Source organism: Myxocyprinus asiaticus, chromosome 9 (assembly GCF_019703515.2).
Source record: "Myxocyprinus asiaticus isolate MX2 ecotype Aquarium Trade chromosome 9, UBuf_Myxa_2, whole genome shotgun sequence".
Classification (NCBI taxonomy): domain Eukaryota; kingdom Metazoa; phylum Chordata; class Actinopteri; order Cypriniformes; family Catostomidae; genus Myxocyprinus; species Myxocyprinus asiaticus.
In genome coordinates, this window is record NC_059352.1 from 35,146,911 (window position 1) to 35,161,147 (window position 14,237).

At 39.4% G+C, this 14,237-nt stretch overlaps 1 protein-coding gene across 6 annotated transcripts in view; it reads left to right on the forward strand.

Moving 5' to 3' along the window:
• The window catches only part of LOC127446055 (endonuclease V-like), a 146,251-nt gene that overhangs the window by 108,499 nt on the left and 23,515 nt on the right, over positions 1-14,237 (forward strand). For all 6 annotated transcript variants that reach the window (XM_051706688.1, XM_051706691.1, XM_051706693.1 and 3 more), the window contains 2 exons: positions 6,721-6,789; positions 7,521-7,649. In XM_051706688.1, the coding sequence (XP_051562648.1) occupies positions 6,721-6,789; positions 7,521-7,649 (198 nt within the window). The remainder of the gene's footprint in view (positions 1-6,720; positions 6,790-7,520; positions 7,650-14,237) is intronic.

Sequence of the window (14,237 nt, forward strand, 5' to 3'; positions counted from 1 at the left end):
AACAGTTCAAAAAGGTAATGGGCAGGGTGAGCGGTGTCCAAAATGATTTTTCCAGCCTTTTTCCTCACTCTGGAAGTGTATAGTTCTTGAAGGGGGGGGAGCAACCAATAATCCTCTCAGCAGTCTGAACTGTCCTTTGTAGTCTTCTGATGTCTGATTTCGTAGCTGAACCAAACCAGACAGTTATTGAAGTGCAGAGGACAGACTCAGTGACTGCTGAGTAGAACTGTATCAGCAGCACCTGTGGCAGGTTGAACTTCCTCAGCTGGCGAAGGAAGTACAACCTCTGCTGGGCCCTTTTCACAATGGAGTCAACGTGTGTCTCCCACTTCAGGTCCTGTGAGATGGTAGTGCCCAGGAACCTGAATGACTCCACTGCTGCCATAGTGCTGTTTAGAATGGTGAGGGGGGTCAGTGTTGGGGTGTTCCTCCTAAAGTCCACAATCATCTCCACCGTTTTGAGCGTGTTCAGCTCAAGGTTGTTTTGACTGCACCAGACAGCCAGCTGTTCAACCACCCTTCTGTATGCAGACCCATCGTCATCTCAGATGGTGTGCACCAGTGCTGATCGTACAGGTGCTGGAAGTGAGTTTCCCCTGTCTCACAAGCTGCTGCCTGTCCGTCAGTAATCCCATGTTGACTGCATCATCCACAGACCTGTTTGCTCGATAAGCAAATTGAAGGGGATCTAGAAAGGGTCCAATGATGTTCTTCAGGTGGGCCAACACCAGTCTCTCAAATGATTCATGACCACAGACGTCAGGGCGACAGGTCTGTAGTCATTAAGTCCTGTGATTTTTGGTTTCTTTGGGACAGGAATAATGATTGAGTGTTTGAAGCAGCATGGGACTTCACACTGCTCCAGTGGTCTATTAAAGATCTGTGCGAAGATGGGGGCCAGCTGGTTAGCACAGGATCGAAGACACGCTGGATCGAAGCCATCTGGGCCTGAAGCTTTCCTCATCTTTTGTTTCCGAAAGACCCCGCTCACATCATCTTCACAGATCTTAAGTGCAGGTTGAGTAGCAGGAGGGGGGGTTGCAGGAGGTGTTGGTGTTTGTGTGAAGTCTGCAAATCTGCAGTAGGACACATTCAGGTCGTCAGCCAGTTGTTGGTCCACCACAAGGTTGGGGGTAGGAGTCCTATAATTTGTGAATTGTTTCATGCCACTCCACACTGATGCAGGGTCGTTAGCTGAAAACTTGTTTTTCAGCTTCTAAGAGTATCTTCTTTTAGCCACTCAGATTTTCTTGTTCAGTGTGTTCCTGGCCTGATTGTATAAGACTTTATCCCCACCCCTGTAAGCAACCTCTTTGGCCTGACGAAGCTGCCTGAGCTCTGCTGTAAACCATGGTTTGTCGTTGTTGAACTTTAAATAAGTCCTAGTAGGAATGCACATATCCTCACAGAAACTGATATATGATGATACAGTATCTGTTAGCTCGTCCAGATTGGTGTCTGCAGCCTCAAATACACTCCAATCCATGCAATCGAAGCAGGCTTTTAGTTCCCGCTCTGCTTCATTGGTCCATCTCTTTACAGTCCTTACTACTGGCTTACAGTCCTTACTACTGGCTTGTAGTAAGTTTTGACATGCCTTGACATTTGTGCTTTTTTCAGTTGCTTAAAAACATATTAATGGCTGAAGTCTGATAACAATGTATTCAGCACAAATTTGGCTACAGTAATATGTGAGCAACATGTATGTACATGTTTGTATTTTTGAGAAAATGTTTATGCGTGGTTTTTTGAAAAAACAAAAATTTTAAGTCACTGAAATAAGGCCAAATATCACATGCTAAACATTTGTTCACAAGACTTTTGAGAACTGGATCTTGTAGCCTAGAGTTTTTGCTACAGACATGATGTGAAACCCATCCTGATCACTCAGAACTGATCAAAAACAATATAGTCATTTAACTTTTGTAAGACACTTTTAGTGTTAGAAAGGCCATATGCGAGGAGGGGTGAATGATCATGAATATTGATGCGATTCACACCTGAGGAGACAAAGACCCCTCCCCCATGAATGTAAGGAGACTTAATGATTGAATGTATTGTTTGTAGCGTATTCACAAAATCAAGTTTAAGTTAATAGAAGTAATCTGACTATACATTTTCTTTACATAAAGACTTAAAAACTTTAGACCTACACTACCGTTTAAAAGTTTTTAGATCTGTAAGATTTTTTTATGTTTTTAAAAGAAGTCCCTTCTGCTCACCAAGGCTGCATTTATTTGATCGAAAATACAGCAAAAACAGTGATATTGTGAAATGCAATTTATTCCTGTGATCAAAGCTGAATTTTAAGCATCATTTACTGCAGTCTTCAGTGTCACATATTCCTTCAGAAATCATTCTAATATGCTGATTTTCTAATATGGGCATATTTACAGCACATTTTACACATTTACACCCAAACAGATATTTGCAAGCACAAGCTTCGTTGATGATAATGAGGCAGCATAAACACCAGTTAAAATATAATCTAAACATTCATATTATTTTTATATCATATTACATAATATATTTATATCATACAGCATACAATTTAAATACCTGCTTTAGCCGAAACAACATTTAAATGTAACTAAAACTTGCCTATTAGGACATATTTCAAATTTCAATACTTTGAATACTGGCTGGCAAGTCTGGAAATAGTCCAAGTAGTAAAATATGTCCATGTTTATATAAAATAGCATGCCAACTAATATGTAAGTAAAACTAAATGACTTACTCATCCGAAATTGTATCCTCGGCTGGATCAAGTCGCTCTTCAAACGTTCATCGTCGGATTTCTGCTCTTCTTCTGAGGAAAATGTGAACTCTTCATCACTATCTAGGTGCTTCCTCACCTGTGTAGCATGCCATCTTCCAAACGAGCAGAAAATTTAATGAACTTGATACTTTTTAAGGCACTGTTGGGGGCGTTTACCATTTGCATTGATCACCTCAGCACATTACTGTATGAATAGCGCGCTCTGCTGGTGGGTGGGATCACATTAGGGATAATTAGCTGAGCCCGGAGAAACTGTACATCGCTTTGTTTCATACAGATTACATTGCAGGAGAATATGTGTTTTAAATTTGAATTGTTTTATTTAAAAGTAGACATTTTAAGCTTTCTTTAGACATATATTTCATGTTTGTGTGATAAATATTCGCGGAGATTCAGTTCATTTTTGTGATGTGTTTCAGAAAGATGCTCACGGAGACAGAGACGGCTAAAAGGCACCCTGTTTGTTTTCTTTATTTTATAAAAGCACAAGGTTTTATTGTTATTGTGAGTGTACACAAATAAAAGTAGACCCTTTATTGTCTCTGATGTCTTACACTTATTTGTGTGCCCAAAAATTACGGAGTATTTTAAGTTGTTTCCGCTGTTATGAGGAAAAAATCCAGCAGGCGTGTCCGTCGACCCCAGAGGGTTAAAGGTGGAAAAAGATTTGACATGATTTATCTTGGATTCATCTTTTACGTCTCAAAAACCTGCAGTTTTAATAGGGGTGTGTAGACTTTTTATAGCAACTGTATATCCTTACTTAATATTTCACCAGACACCAGAAATAGGACCCATATCTGATTCTGTTCACTAATTGAATCTTTCAGATTAAAATCGTATGTGCATGTAACAGGATCCACCTTAGTTCTGTTTCTAAAACCAGATAAGTGATTTATTGAGCCTTAATCCTTCATTTCTATGGAAGTCTCTCTTTGTTGTTACTCTGAGGGGAATAGGCAGAGACTCATCTGTTCCTGTCCTGGTGTAATAATGCTGGAGATGAGCATTTCCTGGAAAAGTGCTGTTGCTGTAAATGTGTTATATGAGTGTATAGGGCGCTTCTGCAGAGACGATGCTTGTCTTTGTCAGTCCAGGTCTATGTTCAAAAGCTTTCCAGGGCCTGGGAGCAAATATACCTTTACTGGTGGAGAATATTTTATTTATTTTTTTTTACTCTTGATCGCTCACGATACATACGGTGCATCCGGAAAGTATTCACAGCGCTTCACTTTTTCCACATTTTGTTATGTTGCAGCCTTATTCCAAAATGGATTAAATTCATTATTTTCCTCAAAATTCTACAAACAATACTCCATAATGACAACGTGAAAGAAGTTTGTTTGAGATCTTTGCAAATTTATTAAAAATAAAAAACGAAAAAAATCTCATGTACATAAGTATACACAGCCTTTGCCATGACACTCAAAATTGAGCTCAGGTGCATCCTGTTTCCACTGATCATCCTTGAGATGTTTCTAGTCCACCTGTGGTAAATTCAGTTGATTGGACATGATTTGTAAAAGGCACACACCTGTCTATATAAGGTCCCACAGTTAACAGTGCATGTCAGAGCACAAACCAAGCCATGAAGTCCAAGGAATTGTCTGTAGACCTCCGAGACAGGATTGTATCGAGGCACAGATCTGGGGAAGGGTACAGAAAAATTTCTGCAGCATTGAAGGTCCCAATGAGCACAGTGGCCTCCATCATCCGTAAATGGAAGAAGATTGGAACCACCAGGACTCTTCCTAGAGCTGGCCGCCCGGCCAAACTGAGCAATCGGGCGAGAAGGGCCTTAGTCAGGGAGGTGACCAAGTACCCGATGGTCACTCTGACAGAGCTCCAGCGTTTCTCTGTGGAGACAGGAGAACCTTCCAGAAGGACAACCATCTCTGCAGCACTCCACCAATCAGGCCTGTATGGTAGAGTGGCCAGACGGAAGCCACTCCTCAGTAAAAGGCACATGACAGCCCACCTGGAGTTTGCCAAAAGGCACCTAAAGGACTCTCAGACCATGAGAAACAAAGATTGAACTCTTTGGCCTGAATGGCAAGCATCATGTCTGGAGGAAACCAGGCACCGCTCATCACCTGGCCAATACCATCCCTACAGTGAAGCATGGTGGTGGCAGTATCATGCTGTGGGGATGTTTTTCAGCGGCAGGAACTGGGAGACTAGTTAGGATCAAGGGAAAGATGAATGCAGCAATGTACAGAGACATCCTTGATGAAAACCTGCTCCAGAGTGCTCTGGACCTCAGACTGGGGCGAAGGTTCATCTTCCAACAGGACAACGACCCTAAGCACACAGCCAAGATAACAAAGGAGTGGCTATGGGACAACTCTGTGAATGTCCTTGAGTGGCCCAGCCAGAGCCCAGACTTGAACCCGATTGATCATCTCTGGAGAGATCTGAAAATGGCTGTGCACCGACACTCCCCATCCAACCTGATGGAGCTTGAGAGGTCCTGCAAAGAAGAATGGGAGAAAATGCCCAAAAATAGATGTGCCAAGCTTGTAACATCATACTCAAAAAGACTTGAGGCTGTAATTGGTTCCAAAGGTGCTTCAACAAAGTATTGAGCAAAGGCTGTGAATACTTATGTACATGTGATTTTTTTCGTTTTTTATTTTTAATAAATTTGCAAGATTTCATACAAACTTCTTTCACGTTGTCATTATGGAGTATTGTCTGTAGAATTTTGAGGAAAATAATGAATTTAATCCATTTTGGAATAAGGCTGTAACATAACAAAATGTGGAAAAAGTGAAGCGCTGTGAATACTTTCCAGATGCACTGTATATCAGCACCGCACATTATTAGCCTCAGACTGGACCCACATTTTATACTTCACTTAATAACACACTGGCAACTGACTATCATCCGACAGCTGAATGTCAACACAACACTTCATATTTATTTCCACTGATTACATGGGGGGATACACTGTATTTGTATCTGTATATACAAATACAGTGTATTTTTATTATACACAGTCTTATTTTGTGTATACTGTATATTGTATATTTTATTTTTTTTGTATACAGTCTTCTTATTTTGTGTATACTGTATATTATTAGGTTTATATTGTATATTGTGTTGTGTAACAGATGTGTAAACTGTGTTATGTGTAAATCAGATTTTTATTGAAATTGTCATACTGCTATGTTGCTTGGAACCGCACCCAAGACTTTCACCCACTGTTGCACTTGTGTATATGGTTGAGTGACAATAAAGGGATTTGATTTGATTTGATTTGAAATCTGGTGACAGGCTCCAGCAATGGCTTGTTTCACACAGGAGCACATATGTGTATTCATGAGCAGCATGACAGGAGGTAGAACTGTAAAAATCTTTCTGCTTATGACCACATGTGATGCACAGGCTGTGTAATGTAGTACTATCGTGTGAAATGACTCTAAAGACAGATGTCATTTGGGAGTTGTGTTTAGGCCTCCAGCAGTGTTAACTGGGCTCAATGTGACAAGTTTTCAGTGACAAGTACTTTGCCTTTTCACATTGAACGAGAAACTTCTGCTTGATGTGACACAATCACAACCAATCAGAACATATTTGATGTTCATGTATAATTACGTAGATTATGTAGAGAAAAGCACTGCTTCCTAACCAGATGCAACATAGTACACTCTGGATGCTCTATATAGTCTACGAAATATTGTGTATGTTTGAGACTGCAGCATGCAATCTGGCTAGGGCATGACATGTTAAAGCAACAAGCAAAAAAAGCTCTTCCGTGTAAATCTGAATAATCTGTCATAAATTTTGTGTGTTTTTCTGTGGTGTAGTGCTGAGTAGCCCCACGCACAGTGGAATCTCATTGGTCCAAGATCTCAAACATAAAGCGTAAAACAGTTTGGTGTCATCATAACTTCATCATAACCTTCCTTGTTTCTCATGAAATCATCTTTCTTTCACAGATCAACACTCTGCAGAAGAGTGGGGATAGTTTTCCTCTGGCCACAGCCTCAGGGAAAGTTCTAGGCAAGGTGAGTTGGGAGATATATCAAACTGATCTAAGATAAACTACACCTGATAAAAAAATAGGAGGAGGAGCCTTTTCAGATGTTCCCCTAATCTATCCAACTGCAAATCTAGGTTGTGTCTGAAACCTAAAAAAGCTGCCTTCTCAGGCAGTGTACAGAAGTAGGAAAGCATGAAGGCATGTCAAAATCTAGTATAACATCCTGTCTACTAAGATGCCTTTACGTGGTCGCTTTTTAAAGGCAGCATAACTTTTTAAGGCAGCATAAATGCCTACCACAATCCTGTGCATTCCCTGCTAAGAAAAAAATAAAGAAAAACCATTTAAACCAGCCTTAGCTGGTTTGCTGGTCCAGCTGGTGTCCCTGCTCGACTAGTTAAAAAGTGTCCAAAACCTCTCTGAAACTGAGCAGTGAGGTAGTTGCCTTTGGTTTCGGACACAGCCCACTTAAACCTCTTCAACCTTATTTCTTCGTATGAGCATGACACTGTTACAGCTCTTTCTTAAAAACAGACCAGATTATAAAGTGGCCATATAAACTGATCATTTTGTGTCATAGTACATCATAGAACATTAAATAATGACAATGTGTAACAAAACTTTTTCATACTTTTAGCTGCACATTTTTTTTGTTTGTTTTTTTTTTCAGGATGAATAAATCTACGCATGGTAGATTATTTATTTAGAACTAAATGTATGAGTGAGTGAATGTGCTTCTGTTGTGGGTTTGTTCAGGCTCTCCGCAGTTCCCAAAGAAGCACCAAACCTGTGTATGTTTCGGTGGGACATCGAATCAGTCTGGATACAGCAGTCAAACTCACGCACACCTGCTGCCTTTACAGAGTACCTGAACCAATACGACAGGTACACACACCTGCCGTCACAACTGAGTACATAAACCAAAATCATGAACCAAAATGTCATGCATTCGTAGACACTAATAAATAGTTCTCACACACCCTCACACAATAGGCCCTATTATGTTTTTTGGGATTTTACCTTCTCTTTAGTGTGTAATGTAGCTGTTACAAAGTGCAAAGTCCACACCAAAGGGAGTTACTCTCTCTCACAGAAAACACTGCTCCTGAACTGCCTGAAACGCCTGCTTTGCAGTCCAGCCATTACTTCCTGACTTAGCTATGTCACTATGTAACACATTTGCATAATGCCTGCCTAACGTTATCAATAGCCATAGCTATTGAATGCCTGACCATAAATGCAAAAAAATGCAAATAAATAAATACATAAAATAAGATGTCATCTGTTTCCTTGCTACTAAAATTAAAATTCTGGAGGTGAATTGTTTGAACAAGATGAACTATTAACAATGCATGAATCAAACTCACATGGAATGCCCATGATTACTGACATTGGTTTCCATGTATAATTTTTTCTTATATCCCAGTATCTGGGTAGGGACAAATAAAACAGAATAGGGAAATTGCTCACAGTTACTATTAACATCTCCATCTTGCATACACTCGGCTATAGCATCTGACATGAAGCAGATCTCTGTCTTCACTCCCATTGGTAGTCACTTGTATTGCGGCAACATTTGCATACATTTAAACACTGTTCATCTGTGTCATGTCGCCAAACACACCGTCATTGTTGCACTTGTCGTCTCAAATGATGGCAGCTCTTATTGAAAGTTTATGACTTTCGGTCCCTTTAGAGTGCCTAACTGAATGACAGATTTTCAGGAACACTCACAGACGGACTGGCTTTCACCTCTGACTTCTGCTCTAATTTTTCCAGGGATGCAAGATTTGCATATACCTGTAGTTTTAAAACAACAGAGGCAGTTTATTGGACAGTTTGGCTAGATTAGTTAGTAGTGTTGGGTTAGAGTCCACCTTAGTCGAGTTCTAGTTAAGTCTGAGTCTTTAACCAATCAAGTCTGAGTCCATAACAGGACATGTCCGATTCAAGTCCGAGTGAATCTGTTCATGAACCTGAATTAAAATTGCAACTATAAACTTAACAGTTATGCATTACATCAATATTTTAAGCTTATTTTAACCTTCACAACTAAGAAAAACAATGTGGCAATAAAAATGTAACACAAACATACCTCTGTTGCATTTCATATGAATATCTCTTAATTAGTATCCTGCTGAACAAACTTCAAATTTTCAGAACAAAAGCATATGCTATAAGTGCATGAAGACAACAATCAATTCCTTTTTATAGTTATGTCCTCCAACACATTTCTTGTGTTCTGTTGACATTTCAATGATTTATTGCTTTTCCCCCTGACACTTATACATAGACTAGAGACTAAAGCAGGGGTCTGCAACCTATGGTACGTGTGCCAATGGTGGCACACGGAGGGGTAATCACTTGCACACGAGCAACAGCGAGAAGGAGTATGCATTTTATTTATTTATTTGTAGTAAGCCTCACACGGTGCACTGTTTAAAATGTAGTGATAATCACACTGCCAACAAATTATGTAGTGGGCTTCACACAAGACACCTAAGTATGTGGTTATTTTTGATCACACATCACTCATGGTGTATGTGCATGCGTGCATGTGTGTGTGTGTATGAATGTCAGATGGCCCCTCCCTTCATTTACCTCAGGGCACCAGCTGAGGATTTTCACCTTAACAGTATAAGAATGATTCAGTAAATTATAAATAAGTAAATTGGAGGGAGTTGGTCATCTGAACAAGCAGAAGGATTTTGTGAAATTCTGCCTAACCTTTAGAGCCTCCTACTGTATTATCAACACAAGGAATACACAGTTGTAATAAAATTTATTTTATTTAAAAAAGACAAACAAGAATAACAGCAACTACTAAATGGTACTAATATGCTAAAGGAGACTATGAATGGATAAGAAAAGAAAGTGCATAGGATCTAAAGATTCAAGTGGTTGAGTTGGATGTAGCTATGGCAGAGTATGGCTATTATCTTATGGTAATATAAGCTGCTGTTTCTCTGTAAACTAATAAGGTAAAGACCTTATATGTAATTAAACAAATAACTCAAAGATTATTTACTAGACATTTGATACACAGGTAATGCAATCCAAATAACATTAGATAATCATAAGCTGATAATATACAGGTGCATCTCAATAAATTAGAATGTCGTGGAAAAGTTCATTTATTTCAGTAATTCAACTCAAATTGTGAAACTCGTGTATTAAATAAATTCAATGCACACAGACTGAAGTAGTTTAAGTCTTTGGTTCTTTTAATTGTGATGATTTTGGCTCACATTTAACAAAAACCCACCAATTCACTATCTCAAAAAATTAGAATATGGTGACATGCCAATCAGCTAATCAACTCAAAACACCTGCAAATGTTTCCTGAGCCTTCAAAATGGTCTCTCAGTTTGGTTCACTAGGCTACACAATCATGGGGAAGACTGCTGATCTGACAGTTGTCCAGACGACAATCATTGATACCCTTCACAAGGAGGGTAAGCCACAAACATTCATTGCCAAAGAAGCTGGCTGTTCACAGAGTGCTGTATCCAAGCATGTTAACAGAAAGTTGAGTGGAAGGAAAGAGTGTGGAAGAAAAAGATGCACAACCAACCGAGAGAACCGCAGCCTTATGATTGTCAAGCAAAATCGATTCAAGAGTCTGGGTGAACTTCACAAGAAATGGACTGAGGCTGGGGTCAAGGCATCAAGAGCCACCACACACAGACATGTCAAGGAATTTGGCTACAGTTGTCGTATTCCTCTTGTCAAGCCACTCCTGAACCACAGACAACATCAGAGGCATCTTACCTGGGCTAAGGAGAAGAAGAACTGGACTGTTGCCCAGTGGTCCAAAGTCCTCTTTTCAGATGAGAGCAAGTTTTGTATTTCATTTGGAAACCAAGGTCCTAGAGTCTGGAGGAAGGGTGGAGAAGCTCATAGCCCAAGTTGCTTGAAGTCCAGTGTTAAGTTTCCACAGTCTGTGATGATTTGGGGTGCAATGTCATCTGCTGGTGTTGGTCCATTGTGTTTTTTGAAAACCAATGTCACTGCACCCATTTACCAAGAAATTTTGGAGCACTTCAGGCTTCCTTCTGCTGACCAGCTTTTTAAAGATGCTGATTTCATTTTCCAGTAGGATTTGGCACCTGCCCACACTGCCAAAAGCACCAAAAGTCAGTTAAATGACCATGGTGTTGGTGTGCTTGACTGGCCAGCAAACTCACCAGACCTGAACCCCATAGAGAATCTATGGGGTATTGTCAAGAGGAAAATGAGAAACAAGAGACCAAAAAATGCAGATGAGCTGAAGGCCACTGTCAAAGAAACCTGGGCTTCCATACCACCTCAGCAGTGCCACAAACTGATCACCTCCATGCCACGCCGAATTGAGGCAGTAATTAAAGCAAAAGGAGCCCCTACCAAGTATTGAGTACATATACAGTAAATGAACATACTTTCCAGAAGGCCAACAATTCTCTAAAAATGTTTTTTTTATTGGTCTTATGATGTATTCTAATTTTTTGAGATAGTGAATTGGTGGGTTTTTGTTAAATGTGAGCCAAAATCATCACAATTAAAAGAACCAAAGACTTAAACTACTTCAGTCTGTGTGCATTGAATTTATACACGAGTTTCACAATTTGAGTTGAATTACTGAAATAAATGAACTTTTCCACGACATTCTAATTTATTGAGATGCACCTGTACACTAATGCCACTGTCTCTGGAAAGAGGTTTGGACAGTGATGTTTACATTCTGCTTGATCGAGTGATACACGAGTTTCACAATTTGAGTTGAATTACTGAAATAAATGAACTTTTCCACGACATTCTAATTTATTGAGATGCACCTGTACACTAATGCCACTGTCTCTGGAAAGAGGTTTGGACAGTGATGTTTATATTCTGCTTGATCGAGTGATGAGCTCAGTGATAGCGATGTCTTCCACTGGTTATGCTGGTCCGCACGTCTGTGGGAAAGGAGCTGGATTATGTTTCAACAACTTGAACAGGAAGCGCTGAGTAATGCTGATCTCCTGGAGACCGAGAGATTCCTTACAATCTGGAACATGCAGATGAAGCCCTGATGTTTATACAGAAGTTCCTTAATCTGGAGCATGCAGATGCAAGAAACTTGAAGGGAGGGTTTGCTCATGAGAGTTTAACCTTATCACTGGTGTTTCTGTTGATGTTTCCCTGGTATGGGGATTCTGAACTTTGTTTTATCTGTTGTTCCTTGCTTTTTGGAGCTGTTAACTCAGAACTAAGATGATCTGTTTCTCTTTCTCTCTCACTCTGGCAGGGAGACTCAGAAATTTGTTATATCTGTTTCTGTCTCCTACCTCACGACCAGAGACTCAGAACTTGGGGTGTTATTCTGTTAGTTCCCCCTTCCTTGCAGGACTGGAAACTCGGAACAGGGTGTGTCCATTGAGAGGGTACTTTTATCCCTTTCTTGTGTTGGACTTCCTGTTTTAGCGTTCTTTTTGACTAGTGTCACATCAAAAGGTGGCACACAATTGTGTAGCCCAGCCTTCCTTCTCAGGAACTCATTTGCATAGTCTAAAGTTCACAGTCACATCAGTGTCTGTAAGGTTTTACCTATGCATTGATCATGTTCCAAACAACTTCCAAAATACTCTTGCCATTGTTCTGAGTCCAAAGATTGTGCTAAAAGATTCAATATTAACAAGGCGTTCATTTATAGCTTAATATTGTGTTGATCAAACAATTGCAATTAACTCAAACAGTTCTGAGAATGAACATGAAGTGGATATGTTGTACTTGATGTCCATTTTAAGGATTTCAAGCATATCTATGGATAAATTTGTCTTTGTGGCCTCTCTTTGTTTCAGTCACTGCTGCCACATAGGTAGTTAATTAACATGCTGCATCTGGAGGTCCTAAGGACTTTTTATGGCCATCTTAGCTTAAACCTTAGGATGGGAGTCAAGATGTGCCAAAGGATTTTGGCACCAAGAAACCACCTGTGATCCAGTGAGAAGTCCCTTTCAATGGGGATGTGGATCTGGGGTCTTCATTCCTGCCCCATAAGAGGCATCTGGCAGTTATCTGAGCAGGTTTTATCAGTTTATCTGATGGCTGCTTGGCATTTGTTTGTGTTGGTACACCATGATCCAGTCAAAATTGGTAACTTTTCTTTGCCATGACAGTTAGAGAGTGGCCCTGCCATAAACTGTGGCTCCTGAAATGCCATCTTCTCCATTGTTCACTACATATTTATATATTTTATTTTTATTTAAGTCCCTCACACCTGCATGCCATTCTACAGTACCTCTTTATATAATCGTTCCTCATAATCACGCAGCGTGTTTTATGTAGTAGTTAATAATAATAATAAACTTTATTTTATATAGCGCCTTTAAAGAGGAATCCCAAGGCGCTTTACATAGAAAAGAAACAAATACAGAGCTTAATACAAATAGAATAAACATGCATCTCGAAACAGCTAATGATAAAACATAAAATAAAATAAAAATATAAAACACATAAATAAAATGATAATAATAAATTAATTTAAAACAATAGGATCAAATAAAAGCCTCCTGGAAAAAATAAGTTTTAAGATATAAAAGACTGAACTTCTCTAAGTTCTGAGGGTAGAGAGTTCCATAGTTTCATATCATAAAAAGAGAAGGCCCTGTCACCCATAGAGCGTAAATGAGTCTTAGGAACATATAAAAGACCAGATTTAGAGGAGCGGAGATCACGCTTTGGGGTGTACGGGGTTAAAAGCTCAGACAAATATTGTTATTACTTAAATGGTAAGCTAACACTATTGAAGTGTGATGAAACTACGCTAGTCAGCAGACTAGCGCAGCGCATGCAAACAATTTGTGCATTACAAGCCGCTGAAATCAATTTAGATAGCACTTAATTTTCTGTGAATCAAACAAGTAAACGCGTCAGTATTGCGTCGGACACTCTGCATGGTTGAATATCCCATTTTCAATACAAGTTAAGCTCAATCGAGAGCATATGTGGCATTCGCGGAAAGCAGCTCTCTCACGGGTGCTTGTGCATGAAAATCTCTGCATTTTGCAGCAGGTACCAGCAAAGATATAAATATTTTATATGTTCTTGAGCAGCAGTGTCAGTTTGCAATCATTATGGAATTTCAAAAACCAACCAAAGAACATTTCACTGAGCACTTGTAAGACTGCAGAAAACTTGGAGGATTATAATACTGAGTAATGAATTTAACAGAATTGTCCTTCTGTTGAATTTTAATTTATATACAATACTGTGCAACATTTTTAGACACTTGTGAAAAATGTCACATAGTGAGGAAGTCTTCAAAAATAATGACATAAATAGTTTTCTTTTATCACTTAATGTCATACAAAGTCCAGTAAACATAAAAAAGCTAAATCAATATTCGGTGTGAGCATGAAGTGAATGTTACTTAGTGTTTTACCAAAAAACAACTGAATTCAAAACCACATTAAATTCAACTCTATATTTAAATTTTAGCTTCATACACAAACT